Here is a 14803-nt window from a genome sequence, read left to right as displayed (position 1 = left end):
GCATCAAGTCCATTTCCACAGATTGCAAACACCCAAGCACTGCCTGGGCATCCAGCCCAAGTCCGAGACACTGGAGGAGACAGGACACACACAGCACGTGGTGGCAGAGGTGGGACACCACGTGCCAGGCCCGTCTAGCTCTCACCAGCTTCCAGCTCTTGGCTACCACGCACAGGACCCACTGGAAGTCAGACGTGGCTGTGGGACTTGCTTTGGCCATGAAAGGTGGACAGAAACGCCACATGTCACCCGCATGTGAAAGCACTACCAGGCACATGGCCACTCTCCTATGTGTTCTTCTTCTGCCCGAGAGGCCCCAAACATGGATGTCGGTATTAAGAACTGGTAGAGGCTCCCTCCGCCTCGCCCCAGAGGGTGGGAGCCTTGAACTGCAGTCCCCAGGGCTTCCCCCTTGGGATCTGCACCCCCGAATCTTGTGAACTTGAGAGCTCTGGCAGAGAGCCATCATTGAATCTGGCCACCTGCCATTCGGAAAACTGACCCCTAAGGAGAGGCGATTAAGACCAGGAAGCTGTGGACACACAGGAGCCGACGAAAGTGTCGAGGGGCGTCTCTGCTCTGATTACTGCCATCACGTAATGGACAGTTTTCAGTACTGTAGGTGAACAAGTTATGATGATTAATCAATGTAATAGCAAGGAGTTGCTTGCTCACTGAAGCGTGAGGGATTTTGAATTCTCTGTAGAGACACTTGCAAGACAAACAGAAACTACCATTGCATCCCAGTGTGTCCTCCAAAGACAAACTATTTCCGCCTTGGTCTGGATCTCTGAGGGGGCCTCTGATCCTTGTTGGATGAGAACCCACGTCCGACAGCCCATCAGTAAGCTGAGGAACCATCCTCTGGGAGGGGCGAGCTCCCAGGAAATCGACGAACGTCGCTGTGGGTCAAGAATGACCTAAGGCGAGCGCTGTGTGCACGTGCACGCTCACACATGGCCTTGCACACGCAGACGTGTGGGGACAGCGGCTACTTCTCACATGCATCAGGACACACGCCACACCCATCACAATTCTCCAAAAGCAGCCAACGTATTTTTAGAGCAATCAGCAGCCGCCATCCAAGGAAGCACAAACCGGGAAAACCGAGCCCCTGTAGGCAGTAGTGTCTCCAGGTGCCTCACACAGAGCGGGCTCCCCCTGCCTCCCCAGTGCCATCGGCAGCGCGACACCCTCTCTCTCTCTCTCAGCTTTCGGGAGTCTCATTTCCAGGCATCACCATTAACCAAGAAATGATGGCTGCACAAATACGTACTTCAACGCCCAAACAGATATTCTTAACAGGTTCTCCAGGAGAGAGGTTAGAGAGACAACATAACTCGCAACATTGCAAAGGACCAACGAGCGTAAAATCAGGGCACCCACGTTCCAGATGTTAGCTGCAGAACATCGGTCATGCCTGTGTCACTGAGGTCTCCGCCAGGAGCAACACTGCTACTTCTCTGCTTCTAGAGGCAGAAATAAAACCAGGATTCCTCCTAAAAGTTGACATGATGGCCACTTTCCAGGGCAAGGCACTAATTCCCAACCATTCATCAATTCGCCAAGGAAAATCGGAATCACGCCATCGCAAAGCCACCTACAACACTTCCAGCAGGCTGCACGGTATCACAGCTTCAGCCCCAAGTGTATCGGACGCATTGCAGAGCCCCGCCGCCACCTCAGCTCCAGCCTGCACGTGCTGAGCCGCGGCCCCGCTCGCCGGCCACGCCAGGCTTACCTGAGACGAGGGAAACAGTGTCTTTCTCCCAGGAGACGACCGTGACGTACGCCTCCACCGAGGAGGGGATAATGCACTTGAAGACTGCGACATTGCCTCTCATGGTTTTCTGGTCCTCCACACGGACTGTATAGGGCTCCCGTAAAACTGGAAGACACGGGGAGAGCTCAGTGAGATGCAGAGTGACCACCGCCCACGGCTGGGAGGACGCCGAGACGTGCAGGGAGTAGGGAGTGAAGACACAGGCTGAGCTCCATGTGATGGTTACATTCATTCTAGCTTTTGTCGTAATATGTATTTTCCATGAACTTTTTAGAGACCTGGGGTATGCATAAATTTCAAAAAACTTTTACCCAAATAAACTTATCTTTCAATTTCCATGAACTTTTTGAAGTACCGTCATACACTGTAGCATACATCTATAAATATATGAACTGCGCAACATATATATGTCTTAGGGAAAAGGGAAAATACACACATTTTACATCGTTCATCACTCAGCATATAAATACACACCCATTAGGAACACACACTGTACTCTCCAGTGCAAGAGGATAACAGAACAGTTCATTGATCCCCCAAAGTTTTCACGAATTGGGAAGTGGCATGTTATCAATCATCTGTTTTTTATTTGCTTTATTTGAAAGGCAGAGAAGCAGAGAAGAGTGATAGAGAGGTCTCCTATCTACTACTTTGCTCCCCAAATGCCTACAGTAGCTGTGGTTTGGGCCCCTGCACCCGCGTGGGAGACCAGGAGGAAGCACCTGGCTCCTGGCTTCAGATCAGCGCGGCACCGGCCGTGGCAGCCATTTGGGGAGTGAACCAATGGAAGGGAGACCTTTCTCTTTGTCTCTCTCTCTCTCACTCACTGTCTATAGCTCTACCTGTCAAATAAATAAAAAAAAAAAAAAGAAAGAAAGAAAAAAGAAAACTGCCTGTGAGATAACTTCAACAGAAACTGATACCCTGCAAAGCTAGGGGTGAATTTAGGAGAAGTTCCTGATGGCAGAGGAGAACTCCCCAGAGGGGGAGGACTGGCGGTGACTCCGTGATACACTGAGAATTTCAGTAAGACCAGCGTTGATAAGAGTACTTTTAACATAGTATTTAATTTTTTCCCAACTTGGAGGATTTTGTATTCTAACCTCAAGCCAGAGAGATTTTTCAAGTTGAGTCATAACCAGATCTGCCGTGTGAGGTGATGCGCCAGGTGGCAATGCCACACCCTGGCAGGAAGTCCCCTGAGGGTGCCCGAGAGTCCGACTGCAGGAATAGCATCACTCTGCACAGGGGAGGGACCTGACATTGTACAGGAAGACAGCCGCACACACAGCCCTTGAGGGAGAGCTGAGGTCTGTGGCTGTGGGTGGGAAAAATTACAGACAGGTAAACTGATCAAACTCATTAAAAGCAAGGATTTGAGCTTGGTGGAGAGCAGACGACAGAGAAGAGAATGGGATAGAAGACTAGAGAGAATGAGGGGTGGAATATGAGCGAGAGAGACCATTGTCACAGGGATGGGGGGGGTCTAGGCAGGTACATGATTCCAATGATTCCAGCTGGAGCTGTGTACCCTGGTGTGAATCTGTGACCTTGTTTCTGTGCTGTGCAATGTCTCCACCTCCCAAACCTCACAGACCTTGCTAGTGGCTCACAGAGGGGAGATTTCAACAGAAATCAAGACAAAGGGGACAAGTTCTATGGAAAGAACAAACAGAAGTTGCTCCAGGAGACACAGGGAACACCTTCCCACCAGGCGTGCATCCATGTAGGAGGCCTGGGCATGGGCGCCACAAGCATATAGGGTGACCACATGGGGATTTTCCTAGTGTTGGCACCTAAAACCCAGCGCACTGGGAGAGCCCTCAGGCCAGGCACCTACACCTAGATGGGAAAATGCTCCTTTCCTTAGCTGCCCAGTGAGGCCCCCATGCCAGGACTTCCCCCAAAGCCACCGTTTTTTAAATTATTTTATCTATTTATTTGAAAGGTAGAGTTACAGAGAGAGGGACAGAGAGAGAAATGTCTTCCATCTGTTGGTTCACTCCACAGACAGCCACAATGGCCTGAGCTGAAGTGATCCAAAGCCAGGAGCCAGGAACTTCTTCCAGGTCTCCCACGCGGGTGCAGGGGCCCAAGGACTTGGGCCATCTTCTACTGCTTTCCCAGGCCACAGCAGAGAGCTGGATTGGAAGAGGAGCAGCCGGGACTAGAACCGGCACCCATACGGGATGCCGGCACCACAGGCGAAGGCTTAGCCTACTATGCCACAGTGCTGCCCCTCACCCAGAGCCACAATTTTAGCCCCTTGAATTTTGCTCCCTCTACCTTGTGGGCTAATCTCAACCAGCCCAGCTCTTGTGGAAGTGTGCATCCCTGGTGCCCTGAACCCCACAGTAGAAAGAAATTCTCCCCCCCCGCCCCTCGCCACACTAGATTACACACTGCACTAATACCACCATATATCAAGCCTTCAAAGCATCATATTAGAACTTCTAACAGTGTTGGCACGTAGGAGGTGCCAGGGAGTATTTGGAGAATGAACAGACGCACGGAACTTGCATCCTGAGAGAATTTCTAATCCTTCTGTAGAACATAGTCTACATTTGAATTTATAGCCACTGTTCATTAATTTTGTTTAAATGTGGGCTTTTATCAGAGATCTCCATCTTTCTAGTGAGTTGTTTCTTCCTGGGGCACAAGCCCACACTATCTGTCGGGATGTCCTCAGCTCAGAGGGATGTAAGTTTCCTGGGGTCACCGCTAGCTTCCTAAGACACTGGGGCCAATTCCGCCTCTGTTCCATAACCAACTACTAGGAATTACTAAAACAGACACTGGTTAGAAACCTAAGACACAGGCCAAAACACCCTTTATTTTAAATTTGATTGGCACCTGCACTACAATCTGACGGTTGGTGTCATAAACTGTGTTCTCTCCACAGGCAGATCCTAGAGAAGAGGAGCTGGGCTCAGGTGACTGACCGAGGCTGCGATCCCAGGAGCAGCAGGGACAGCGGCGGGAAGTGGGGTGCAGAGGGGACGTGACCACATGTGGGTGTGGCTTCAGTGAGGTCCCAGCCCCCTTGGTCCCACAGGGAACTCACCACACCTGAGAGCTTGCCCCACATCCAGGCGGAGGAGCAGGGACTCCAGGTGCTCCCAGCAGGTGTCATGGGCTCAGGGAGCGAGTTTCCCAGTTGTGTTTGTATGAAGAAGATCTAGAGTGTCCCCCAGGAAACCTCTGGGGGCAGCAGACCCAAGATCTTAGCGATCAGTGCACAAATGCAGGGGATCTGATTTTAGGGCTGCCAACTGTGGCCATGGCAAACCACACCTTCCTTACTCAAATTTACAAACTTCATGGTTAATCAAGAGAATCTATGGTAACATGGCTTTGGGGGAAAACCAGTCCTATGTACTGGGCAAGAGACCACACAGTTGGTGTACACTGGGAGATATCCCTCTGTTAGACCTAGCATTTCAGCAGTTCAAACCTTATCAGCAAGCAAGGGGAACCTTCAGTTCATATTTTAGTGAGAAAATTGTTACTAGAAAAGGCCAACCTCGTAATATGTGGAGCACAGAAGAAAATGCAGAACCAGGGCTGCTGCTATAAAAAGGAGGGAAACTGTGCCATTGACGACACTAACACATACAGCCTTCCACCCTGGTGGTCTCTCTCTCAACCAGCATCCCTGGCGGGTTTTCACTTGTTATTTATGTTGCAATGCCCTCAGGCACATGGATAAGACTTTGGGTGGGGAGGGGGGAAGGCAGGCAGGTGCCCAACTTCCTTCTGATTTGGTAAGTGCTAATCTGAGGACAGAGGTCAAGACACAACATTAGATTATTAGAAAAAAAAATTGTTGTATGTTAAAAATAGATTCAGCTGACTACTTGTTAATTGAAAAATATCAAAAGCACATCTCAAACACCTGTCATGTTGAACGACGTCCTGGGGCCACGGAGACCCTCACATTTATGGAACAATCGGCTGAAGGAAGAAGGAAAATCCATGTAGCACAACAATGAGGGAAACAATAGAAAGGTGAGGACCTCAGGCCTGGGGTGACCGAGGGTGTCTGTGGGCAATGTAGGGACAGCTGGGATGCGAACGCACGTCCAGGAGTGGTCGGGAGAGGGAGGAGGCTCCTCGGCTGCCCTGAAGGATGAGAAGCCCACGTGAGGCAGCCAGGGAGGAGGGAGAGATGGAGAGACGGAAGGAAGCATGGCGCCGTCCAGACACCACAGGGCACAGAGGGGAGACCGCCTCCCCACCTCAGCTGCTAGGGGCAGCCAACAACAGCCCCGCAGTGGCCTCCGCCTCCGCCTCCTCCATCAAAAATGGGAGCCCATCTGCCTTGCACGGCTGTGCAGAGCAGAAAACAGCTTCAAGTATTTAGCACGATGCCTTGTACTTATTCACGGAGCCCTTCTGACTGCTGGTAAGAGGAATCTCCCTGGGCTACCTCTGATGACACTGGGAGCTCTGGCACATGGCCTTGGGAAAACCAGAGTGCAGAGGAACTGACGGCCTAGCTCAGTCAACTTCTCTCCCCTAGTGTAATTACTTGTGGCCACGGGTTCAGGGCCATGTTGGGTGACGTGAACGCAGGATAAACAAGGGGGTGAGGGCCCGCGCTGTTGGGTAGTGGGTTAAGCACCCACACCCTGCGCCAGTATGCCAGTATCCCATTCAAATCACAGTTACTCCACTTCCGATCCAGCTCCTTACTGATGTCCTGGTAAAGCAGTGGAGGATGGCCCAAGTGCTTGGGCCCCTGCACCCACGTGGGAGACCCGGAAGAAGCTCCAGTTCCTGGCTTCGGATCAGCCCAGCTCCAGCTGTTGTAGCCACTGGGGGCGGGGGGTGACCCAGTGGGTGGAAGACCTCCTTCTCTGACTGAAACACTGCCTCTCCAATAAACAAATAAATCATAAAAAAAAAAAGAATAAGGGCTGGCTGCGTTATTGATGTGTGTGGCCTGTGTCCACCTCCACAATCGAGATGATGGCCCACCAAGACCCTGAGCAGGTGCTTCACGCAGAAGCCCCCATCTTCTCTTGTAGAACACCTCCCCCCACCCTCCCCGATCCCCCTGTTCAGACAACAGCTACTGCGCTTTCCCTCACCGTGGGTTTGTGTGCACATTCTAGAGTTTGGTGTAAATGGAATCTACAGCATGTACACTTTATTCACAGATTCCTGCCTGCCATTGTGTGCATGAACAGCCTGTTCCATCTCCCTGTTGAGTAACAGTCAACCAGGAGAATGAACCACAATTGGCCACTCATTTGCCTGTGGACAGGCTACTTGAGCTCAGATAAAGTGGCTGGGAGCGGTCACGTGAAAGCCTGTGAACATAATCTCTGTGTACGTTGCTAAGAATAGAATAGCTGGAATATAGTAGTGGGTGTGACGTTTTTAGAGAGACCACCCAAATGTTTCTGCAGGGGGCTTCACCCTTTTATACCCCCACCAGCAGAACACGCGGGTCCCGGCCGCTCCACATTCTCACTGATGTGGGCTGCTCGGTCCTTTGAATTTTCCACCGAGGACGGAAGCTTCTATCTCGTGGGGGTTTTACTCTGCATTTCCTTGACGATGCACGAGGTCAAGCGTCAGTTCATGAGCGCTCTGTGCGTGTGTTTTCTTTGGTGAAGTGTCTCTTCAATGTTACTGCTTTCTGTTCAATTCTTGAGTTTACAGATTTCTTTCTAGTCATGTCCTTTAACAAACACATGTTTTAGGACGACTTACTTGGGGGCTATGGCTCCCCTTTTAATTCCCCTACCAGTGTCTAGAAGATCAGAAGTTTTAGATTTTGATACAATCCATTATAGTCTTGTTTAATGAATTGTGCTTTTGGGGTCATAGCTAAGAATTCTTTACCCAACCCAAGACTACAAAGATTTGTTCTCATTTTTGACAAGAAGTTATAGAGTTTTAGGTTTGTATTTATCCCTATGATCCATTTTGTGTCAGTCTTCACTCTGGGGCACGGCACGTGGATAATGATTTTTCCAGCATCATCTGTTGACCTGATCGTCCTTTGTCCCCTGAATTGCTGTGCACTTTGCTCACGTTTTAGCTGTTCAGACATGTGTGGGTCTGCTTCTAAGCTACTTCATATTACTTACACAGACAGCAGCTATCTTTATTGCAAGTACTGAAGATGGGTAGTGCAGCCTTCCTAAACAACTACTCCTTTTCCAAGGTAACTCTGGCTATTTTAGGTTCTTTGTACTTCCACATGAATTCTAGAATCCACTCATCAGTTTGTTTTTATTTTTTAAACAAAGGCTTTAAAAATGGCTGCTGATGTTTTCGGTGGGGTGGTGCTGAGTCTGTAGACCATTTTGTGGAGACTGACATCTTTTTTTTTTTTTTTTTTTTTTTTGACAGGCAGAGTGGACAGTGAGACAGAGAGAGAGAGAGAGAGACAGAGAGAAAGGTCTTCCTTTGCCGTTGGTTCACCCTCCAATGGCCGCCGTGGCCGGCGCACCGCGCTGATCCGAAGGCAGGAGCCAGGTGCTTCTCCTGGTCTCCCATGGGGTGCAGGGCCCAAGCACTTGGTCCATCCTCCACTGCACTCCCGGGCCACAGCAGAGAGCTGGCCTGGAAGAGGGGCAACTGGGACAGAATCCGGCACCCCGACCGGGACTAGAACCCTGTGTGCCGGCACTGCAAGGCGGAGGATTAGCCTAGTGAGCCGTGGCGCCGGTGACTGACATCTTAATAACACTGAATTCTCCAAGGCAAGACAGAAAAGTTATTTCTCCTTTTATTTCCATCTTCTTTGGTTTTGTTTGGTTTTGAGTCCATAAGTCTTTTACTTGTTTGGCCAGACTTATTCCCAAGTATTTCTTGGGTTTTGATTCTAATGTTTTCAAAAATTTCTACCTATTATTTGTGTGTGTGTGTATGTGTGTGTGTGTGTGTTAACCTTGTATACCATGATACCGAGACATTTTTATTTCCAGTAACTTTTTGTGTATTCCACTAGATTTCCCATATTGATGATTGCCATCTATAAAAAAGACATGTGAAATTCTCTCTTTTCAGTCCAGGTCATTTCTTCCTCTTTTTCTTGTCCTATTGTCCTGGTGAGAACCTCTTGGAATGGAAGTGGTGAGATTACAGACGTTGGTATTGTTCTTCACCTTCGAAGAAAGCATTTACTCTTTAGACATTAAATATGATGCTACCTCAGTATTTCATCAGATTGAGGAAACTACTCCTAGTTTTCTAAGTGGTTTTTATTATTTTCATTATTGTTATAGTAGATACTGGATTTTTGTCAACGCTTTCCTTTATTTGTAAAGACTGATTTATTTATTTGAAATTCAGAATTAGAGAGAGAGAGAGGGACAGAGAGAGAGAGAGATCTTCCACCTGTTGGTTCACTCCCCAGATGGCTGCAACAGCCAGCGCTTGACCAGGCAGAAGCCAGGAGCCAGGAGCTTCTTCTAGGTCTCCCATGTGGGTAGCAGGGGCCCAAGCATCTGGGCTTCTTCCGCTGCTTTTCCTAGGCCATTATCATGGAGCTGATTGCAAAGGGAGCAGCCAAGACACGAACCAGAGCCAATATGGGATGCGGCATCGCAGGCTGTGGCTTTACCCGCTATGCCACAACGCCAGCCCCTATCAAGCCTTTCTGTACCAGTGGGAATGCTCCAATGATCACTTTCAAAATAATGTGATGACTCACACTGGAGAACCATCAAATATGAAACTAGGGGCCGGCGCTGTGGTGTAGCAGGTAAAGCTGCTGCCTACCGTGCCAGTATCCCATATGGGCTCTGGTTTGAGTCCCAGCTACTCCACTTCTGATCTGCTTCTCTGCTATGGCCTGGGAAAGCAGTAGAAGGTGCCCCAAGTGCTTGGGCCCCTGCACCCACGTGGGAGACCTGGTAGAAGCTCCTGGCTCCTGCCTTTGAATCAGCTCAGCTTCGGCTGTTGCGGTCATTTTGGGAGTGAACCAGGGATGGAAGACCCCTCCCCCCTTACTCTGTCCCTCCCCCTCTCTCTCTCCTTCCCTCTCTCTCTCATTCTCTCATTCTGTCTCGGCCTCTCTGTAACTCTGCCTTTCAAGTAAAATAGATAAATCTTTAGAAATATATGAAACTAATGCTGCACTCCAGAGGTAGGCCCTGCATGTTCAGGACGCTTCATCCTTTAAGGTTTTACACCCATAGTCACAGAAGGTGTCTGTCTCTGGTTTTCTTTTCCAGTAATGTGTCTTGTTCAGCATCCATTTTGACCTCGTAAACTGATTTGACCATTATTCTAATTTCTTCAACATTTTGAAAAAATGCTTAGACTTTTTGTTTCCCCCTGAAATGTTGAGTGAAATTCAATAGTGAAGCCATTTGATCCTAGAATTTCATGGCAGGAAGACTTTGCCTGCAAGTTAAAATTCTCTAACAGATGTCAGGTATTCAGTTTATATTTTCTTCCTGAGTGTTGGTATTTCATGTTTTAGGGGCTTTTCTTTTCATCTCAGTGTCGAGTCTGTCGGCGCGTGCTTGTTCTGTATGTCCCTGCATTACTATGTCAGTGTCTGGAAAACACAGCGATGCCACCCCTCTTCCTTGATGTGACCCACTTGCCTCCCCACGCTTTCCTCTTCACTCGGGCCATCCGTACATCACTCTTATGAACTTCTTTCAAAGATCTGACTTTCGGTTTCACGGATTTCCTCTAATGTTTCTCTCTTTTACGACTTACTGATTTCCACAGTGATCTTTATTATGTCTCTCTTCTTATTCTTTTAATTTCATTCTCTTTTCTAGTGTTGAGATAGAGGCTATGATAACTATTTGAGGCATTTGCTTTCTTTTTAGTATGGACTTTAGAGCTGCAGTCTCCTCAATGTGGCTTTAGTGGTGAACCTGTAATTCTTAGACTATTTTGTGTTCAATTTAACTCAGTTCCAAAATCTTTCTAATTTCTTCCTTGCTCCATCTCCTCTTCCACATCCTCTTTATTTCTGGTATGCAGAGGATTTAGAAGTACATTTACCATGGAGATAGGAGGAATTCCCAGAAATGCTGCAGTTAGTGATTTCTACTTGAATGCCATTTCCACTGGCATCAAAGAACACACTTAAACTTTTTAAAAAAGTACTGAGGATATTTTATTGCCAGAATATGGTCCTTGTTAGCCAACATCTGTGTGTCCCAGAAGAACATGAGTATCATGTTATTGTTGGATCGGGCTCCGTTCACTTAAACGTTACTTGAGTCAAATTGATTGGCAGGTGTCACTCTTCATCCTTACTGCTTTTCTGTCCACTTCTATCAGTGGACAGAAGCATCAATGGTATTGAAGTCTTCAGCCGTAGGCGGTTCTGTTTCTTCTGCAGGCCACCAGTTTTTATTTCATATATTTTGAAATTCTCTTGTTAGAGGCATAAACATTCAGAACAGTCATGTCCTTTTAAGTAATGAGTCCCTTTCCCACCATGAAGTGACTTTGTTTCACTCCAGAAGCCTTCCTGGAGCTGAAGCACACTGTGTTTGACAGGAGGGTACCTACTTCAGCTCGCATGACTTCCTTTGGAGTAGCCCGATTGGCTCTGGTGCACATGCGGTATTTTCTCCCATTCTTTCACCTTTAATCAAGTTGTGTCTTTATATTTAAATGGTATTTCTTTTAGGTGATGCTGAGTCCAGGCTGGCAATCTATGCCTTTTAATTCAGATGACAGGAGCATAAGCATTTAATAGCAACAGTGATGGGATCAGACTTAAGCCTGTCAGCTTGCTGTTTGGTTTCTATTTTCACCATCCAGTCTTAGTTCCCTTTTTCTTACTTGTTCTGGGTTGAGTATCATTTAATAATTCTATTTTTTCTCCCTTATCGGTTTATTAGCTATAACTCTGTTTTGTGACGTTAGCATTCCTTTAGGTTTTAAAGTATACTCTGTCATTTGTCATCATACACAAGGAGATATTACACATATTCCCATACAGCCCAACAGCCCAACAACCTTACACTCCACGTCTTGGGTTTCATGCTATTTCTGTCATACATTTTAACTCCTCGTATGCCACAAACCGTGCATTATTGTTTTTATGGAAGCAGCCAACCACCTTTGAAAGGACTCTCGATCTTGGAAAGTTGGATTATTTGGCCACATGGCTTCCATTTCCATTCTCGTCTTTGAGCACATCCAGGATTCCATCAGGTGTGAATTTTCTTCTGCCTGTAGGACTTTTCTAGAAGTGGGTGTCAGCAGCTAATGAATTCTGTCCATTTTTGCACGTCTGAGGAAGCCTTTCTTTCATCTTCAGTTTTGAAATCTGTTCCCACTGGGTATAGAATCCCAGCTTTTCAGATTACAGGAATCTACTGTCACCCTTATGTTTCCTCTGTGTGTGATGCGCTTCTCTTTTGAGGCTGTTTGTGACATTTTCTCTTTACCACGGGCTCTGAGAAGTTTTACGGCAATGTGACTTTGTATATTTCTCGCACATATTTTGAGGCTGGGATTCCTTGAGCCTTGTGGATCTGTGGGTTTTCATGATTCTGGAAACTTTGGCATGCATTTCTACACTCCCCTTTATTTTTTTCTTTTCAGCCTCTCGATCCCTTTCCCTGGAGGCTCAATTTAGACATTAATCTACCTGCAGTATCTTTAGGTATTTTTTAATAGATTTTGTTTTTTTCTAGAACGTTTTTCAGGTTATAGAGAAACTTCACAGAGTGTCCATATGTTTCTCTCTACCTCATCTGTATTTTATACTAGCATTTTGTGTTTGTATGACACATTTGTTACGATTCTTGGAGGAGTCCACTGTGTTAGCGGAAGTCCACAGTTCAGATGGACTCCCAGCCTAGGCATGACGCCACACAGCTGCTCACTGCATTGTGTAGAGCTGCCCTGTCCTAATAATCCCCTCTGCTCACCTGTGTGCCGTCCTCCCTCCCTAACTGCCGGCTCCCGGGAGCTGCCGATCCTTCCACCGTGTCCAGAGCATGCCAATTCCAGAAGCCAATTCCAGAAATCCAGCCAGGACACCTACTGCATCTCCCTTTCCAGACGGGCCTCTTTCACTTAGCAATCAGCTCACAGTTGCACAGCTCAACTCTTTCTACTGCTAATACTGCACTAGGCAGTCACACCACAGGCTTAGTGTGAAAGCGAAATTCCTCCAACACTGTTAACAAGGTAAAGGGGACCTCATGCAGGTCTGCTACAATGAGGGTCAGGACGGTTTTAGGGGAGAGCAATCTAACTCCAAACACAACGAGGACAAGTGGGGATTTAGGGGCAGTGAGCAGGGAAAGGGGTCTGTGATGGGTAATGGCTGAGAGGGGACATCAAGGTTAGGGGATCCCTTGCCAAAAGGGTCCAGTCGGATTCTGGCTAAAGGTGGCCCAACATTGCCACATCACAGACGGAGGAACCTGGTCAACTTGGCAGGACTCTGGCTATCCCTGTTGGAGGCCCCATCGGGAAGGCGCTCAGAGGAGCCTGACGGATGTCAAGGGAGGGCTGTGGCCTTGTCCATCCATCTTTGCTCCTTCCGCGTGTGGACAACCGCACAGGAAGCTCCTGGACAGATCTGTGAGCGGACTCTGGCGTCCTCCACTGAGAAACGTGACCCGACGGAAGGCGGCGGTCCCAGGCTCCCCTGTTACTTCCAGTTTCTCCAGGGCCATCTTCCTTCCCGGCCCCAAGTTCATAGGCTTTGTCTTTCTGTTTTTGTTCAGCGCTCATTCAAGGGAGAAGGAAGCTGCGCCTCCACCCTAGCCACCATCGGCAGTCCCAGCCAAACGTTGCTGAGCACAGCTTACTGGGGGGAAGCAATCACGTGGGGGACTGAGGTGACCCCAAGTCCTGCAGCTGCTGCCTTTGCTGAGGACAGACAGCACGGGTACCTGGCAAGGCTGCTCCATCTGCAGCCGGTTCTTATTTTATATCAGAATTCAGATTGTTGCTACGGGAGAATCCTCTTCACCTGAGGGCTGGCACCCACCCAGACCTACGTGGAAACTGAGGGGCCTTGCTAAGAACAAGACTTGGAGGCCGGCGCCGCGGCTCACTAGGCTAATCCTCTGCCTTGCGGCGCCGGCACACCGGGTTCTAGTCCCGGTTGGGGCGCCGGATTCTGTCCCGGGTGCACCTCTTCCAGGCCAGCTCTCTGCTGTGGCCCGGGAGTGCAGTGGAGGATGGCCCAGGTGCTTGGGCCCTGCACCCCATGGGAGACCAGGAGAAGCACCTGGCTCCTGCCATCGGATCAGCGCGGTGCGCTAGCTGCAGCGGCCATTGGAGGGTGAACCAATGGCAAAAGGAAGCCCTTTCTCTCTGTCTCTTTCTCTCACTGTCCACTCTGTCAAAAATAAAAAATAATAAAAAAGTTGGTGCTGCTAAAGGAAAACACTACGAATCCATCATGCTCAATGGATCATTCCAGGAAAATCCCAGTACCAACCTATACCAACCTAGGGGGCATTTAGACATTGAGGATGACCCGATGACAGACAGAGGATACCCCACAAGGGACTATTTGAACTGAGCTGTCCATGGGTAACACAAATGTGGATATCTCAAAGCTTTAATGCAAAATAATGGAAAAATACCTCCTAGTTCTGTTTTGTTTTTTTTTCATAAAGGTTAAACTTTTCCTTTCAATGATTTTGAGAACCAGATGTACACCCAAAGAGGGAAAGAGTGTGTGTGGGAGAGAGGGAGAGAGAGAGAGAGAGAGTGAGAGTGAGTCCACCTTCCGGCTCCCTTGTCCAAATGCTCACAATGGCCCTGGCCTCCAAGAGCTGGGAACCCAGTTCAGTCTCCCCTGTGGGTGGCGGGAACTCCATCACGTGGGCCCTCATCTACTGCCCTGGCGGCCATGTTAGCTGGAAGGTGGAGTCAGGAACAGAGCTGGGAATTGAGCCCACGCACTTGGATACAGGACGCAGGCATCTTAGCCCACTTCACCGCTATCCCAAGAGCCTGTCTCATCTTTCCACAAAATTTTGGAGGTACGCTCAAGTGTCTTTCACATGCCCTAGTGAACAACCACCCAGCTCTGCACTGGTTATCTGTGTA

The 14803-nt window shown here is 48.6% G+C and overlaps 1 protein-coding gene across 3 annotated transcripts in view; it reads right to left on the bottom strand.

The window, feature by feature from the left end:
* DSCAM (DS cell adhesion molecule) overlaps positions 1 to 14803 on the bottom strand; it is a 718036-nt gene that overhangs the window by 578915 nt on the left and 124318 nt on the right. For all 3 annotated transcript variants that reach the window (XM_089330520.1, XM_070071799.2, XM_089330521.1), the window contains exon 3: positions 1742 to 1888. In XM_089330520.1, the coding sequence (XP_089186646.1) occupies positions 1742 to 1888 (147 nt within the window). The remainder of the gene's footprint in view (positions 1 to 1741; positions 1889 to 14803) is intronic.

Source organism: Oryctolagus cuniculus, chromosome 4 (assembly GCF_051225735.1).
Source record: "Oryctolagus cuniculus isolate XC-2025 breed Fujian yellow rabbit chromosome 4, ASM5122573v1, whole genome shotgun sequence".
NCBI lineage: Eukaryota > Metazoa > Chordata > Mammalia > Lagomorpha > Leporidae > Oryctolagus > Oryctolagus cuniculus.
Note: the sequence above shows the minus strand (reverse complement) of the source record. Positions and strands in the feature narration are given on the sequence as shown.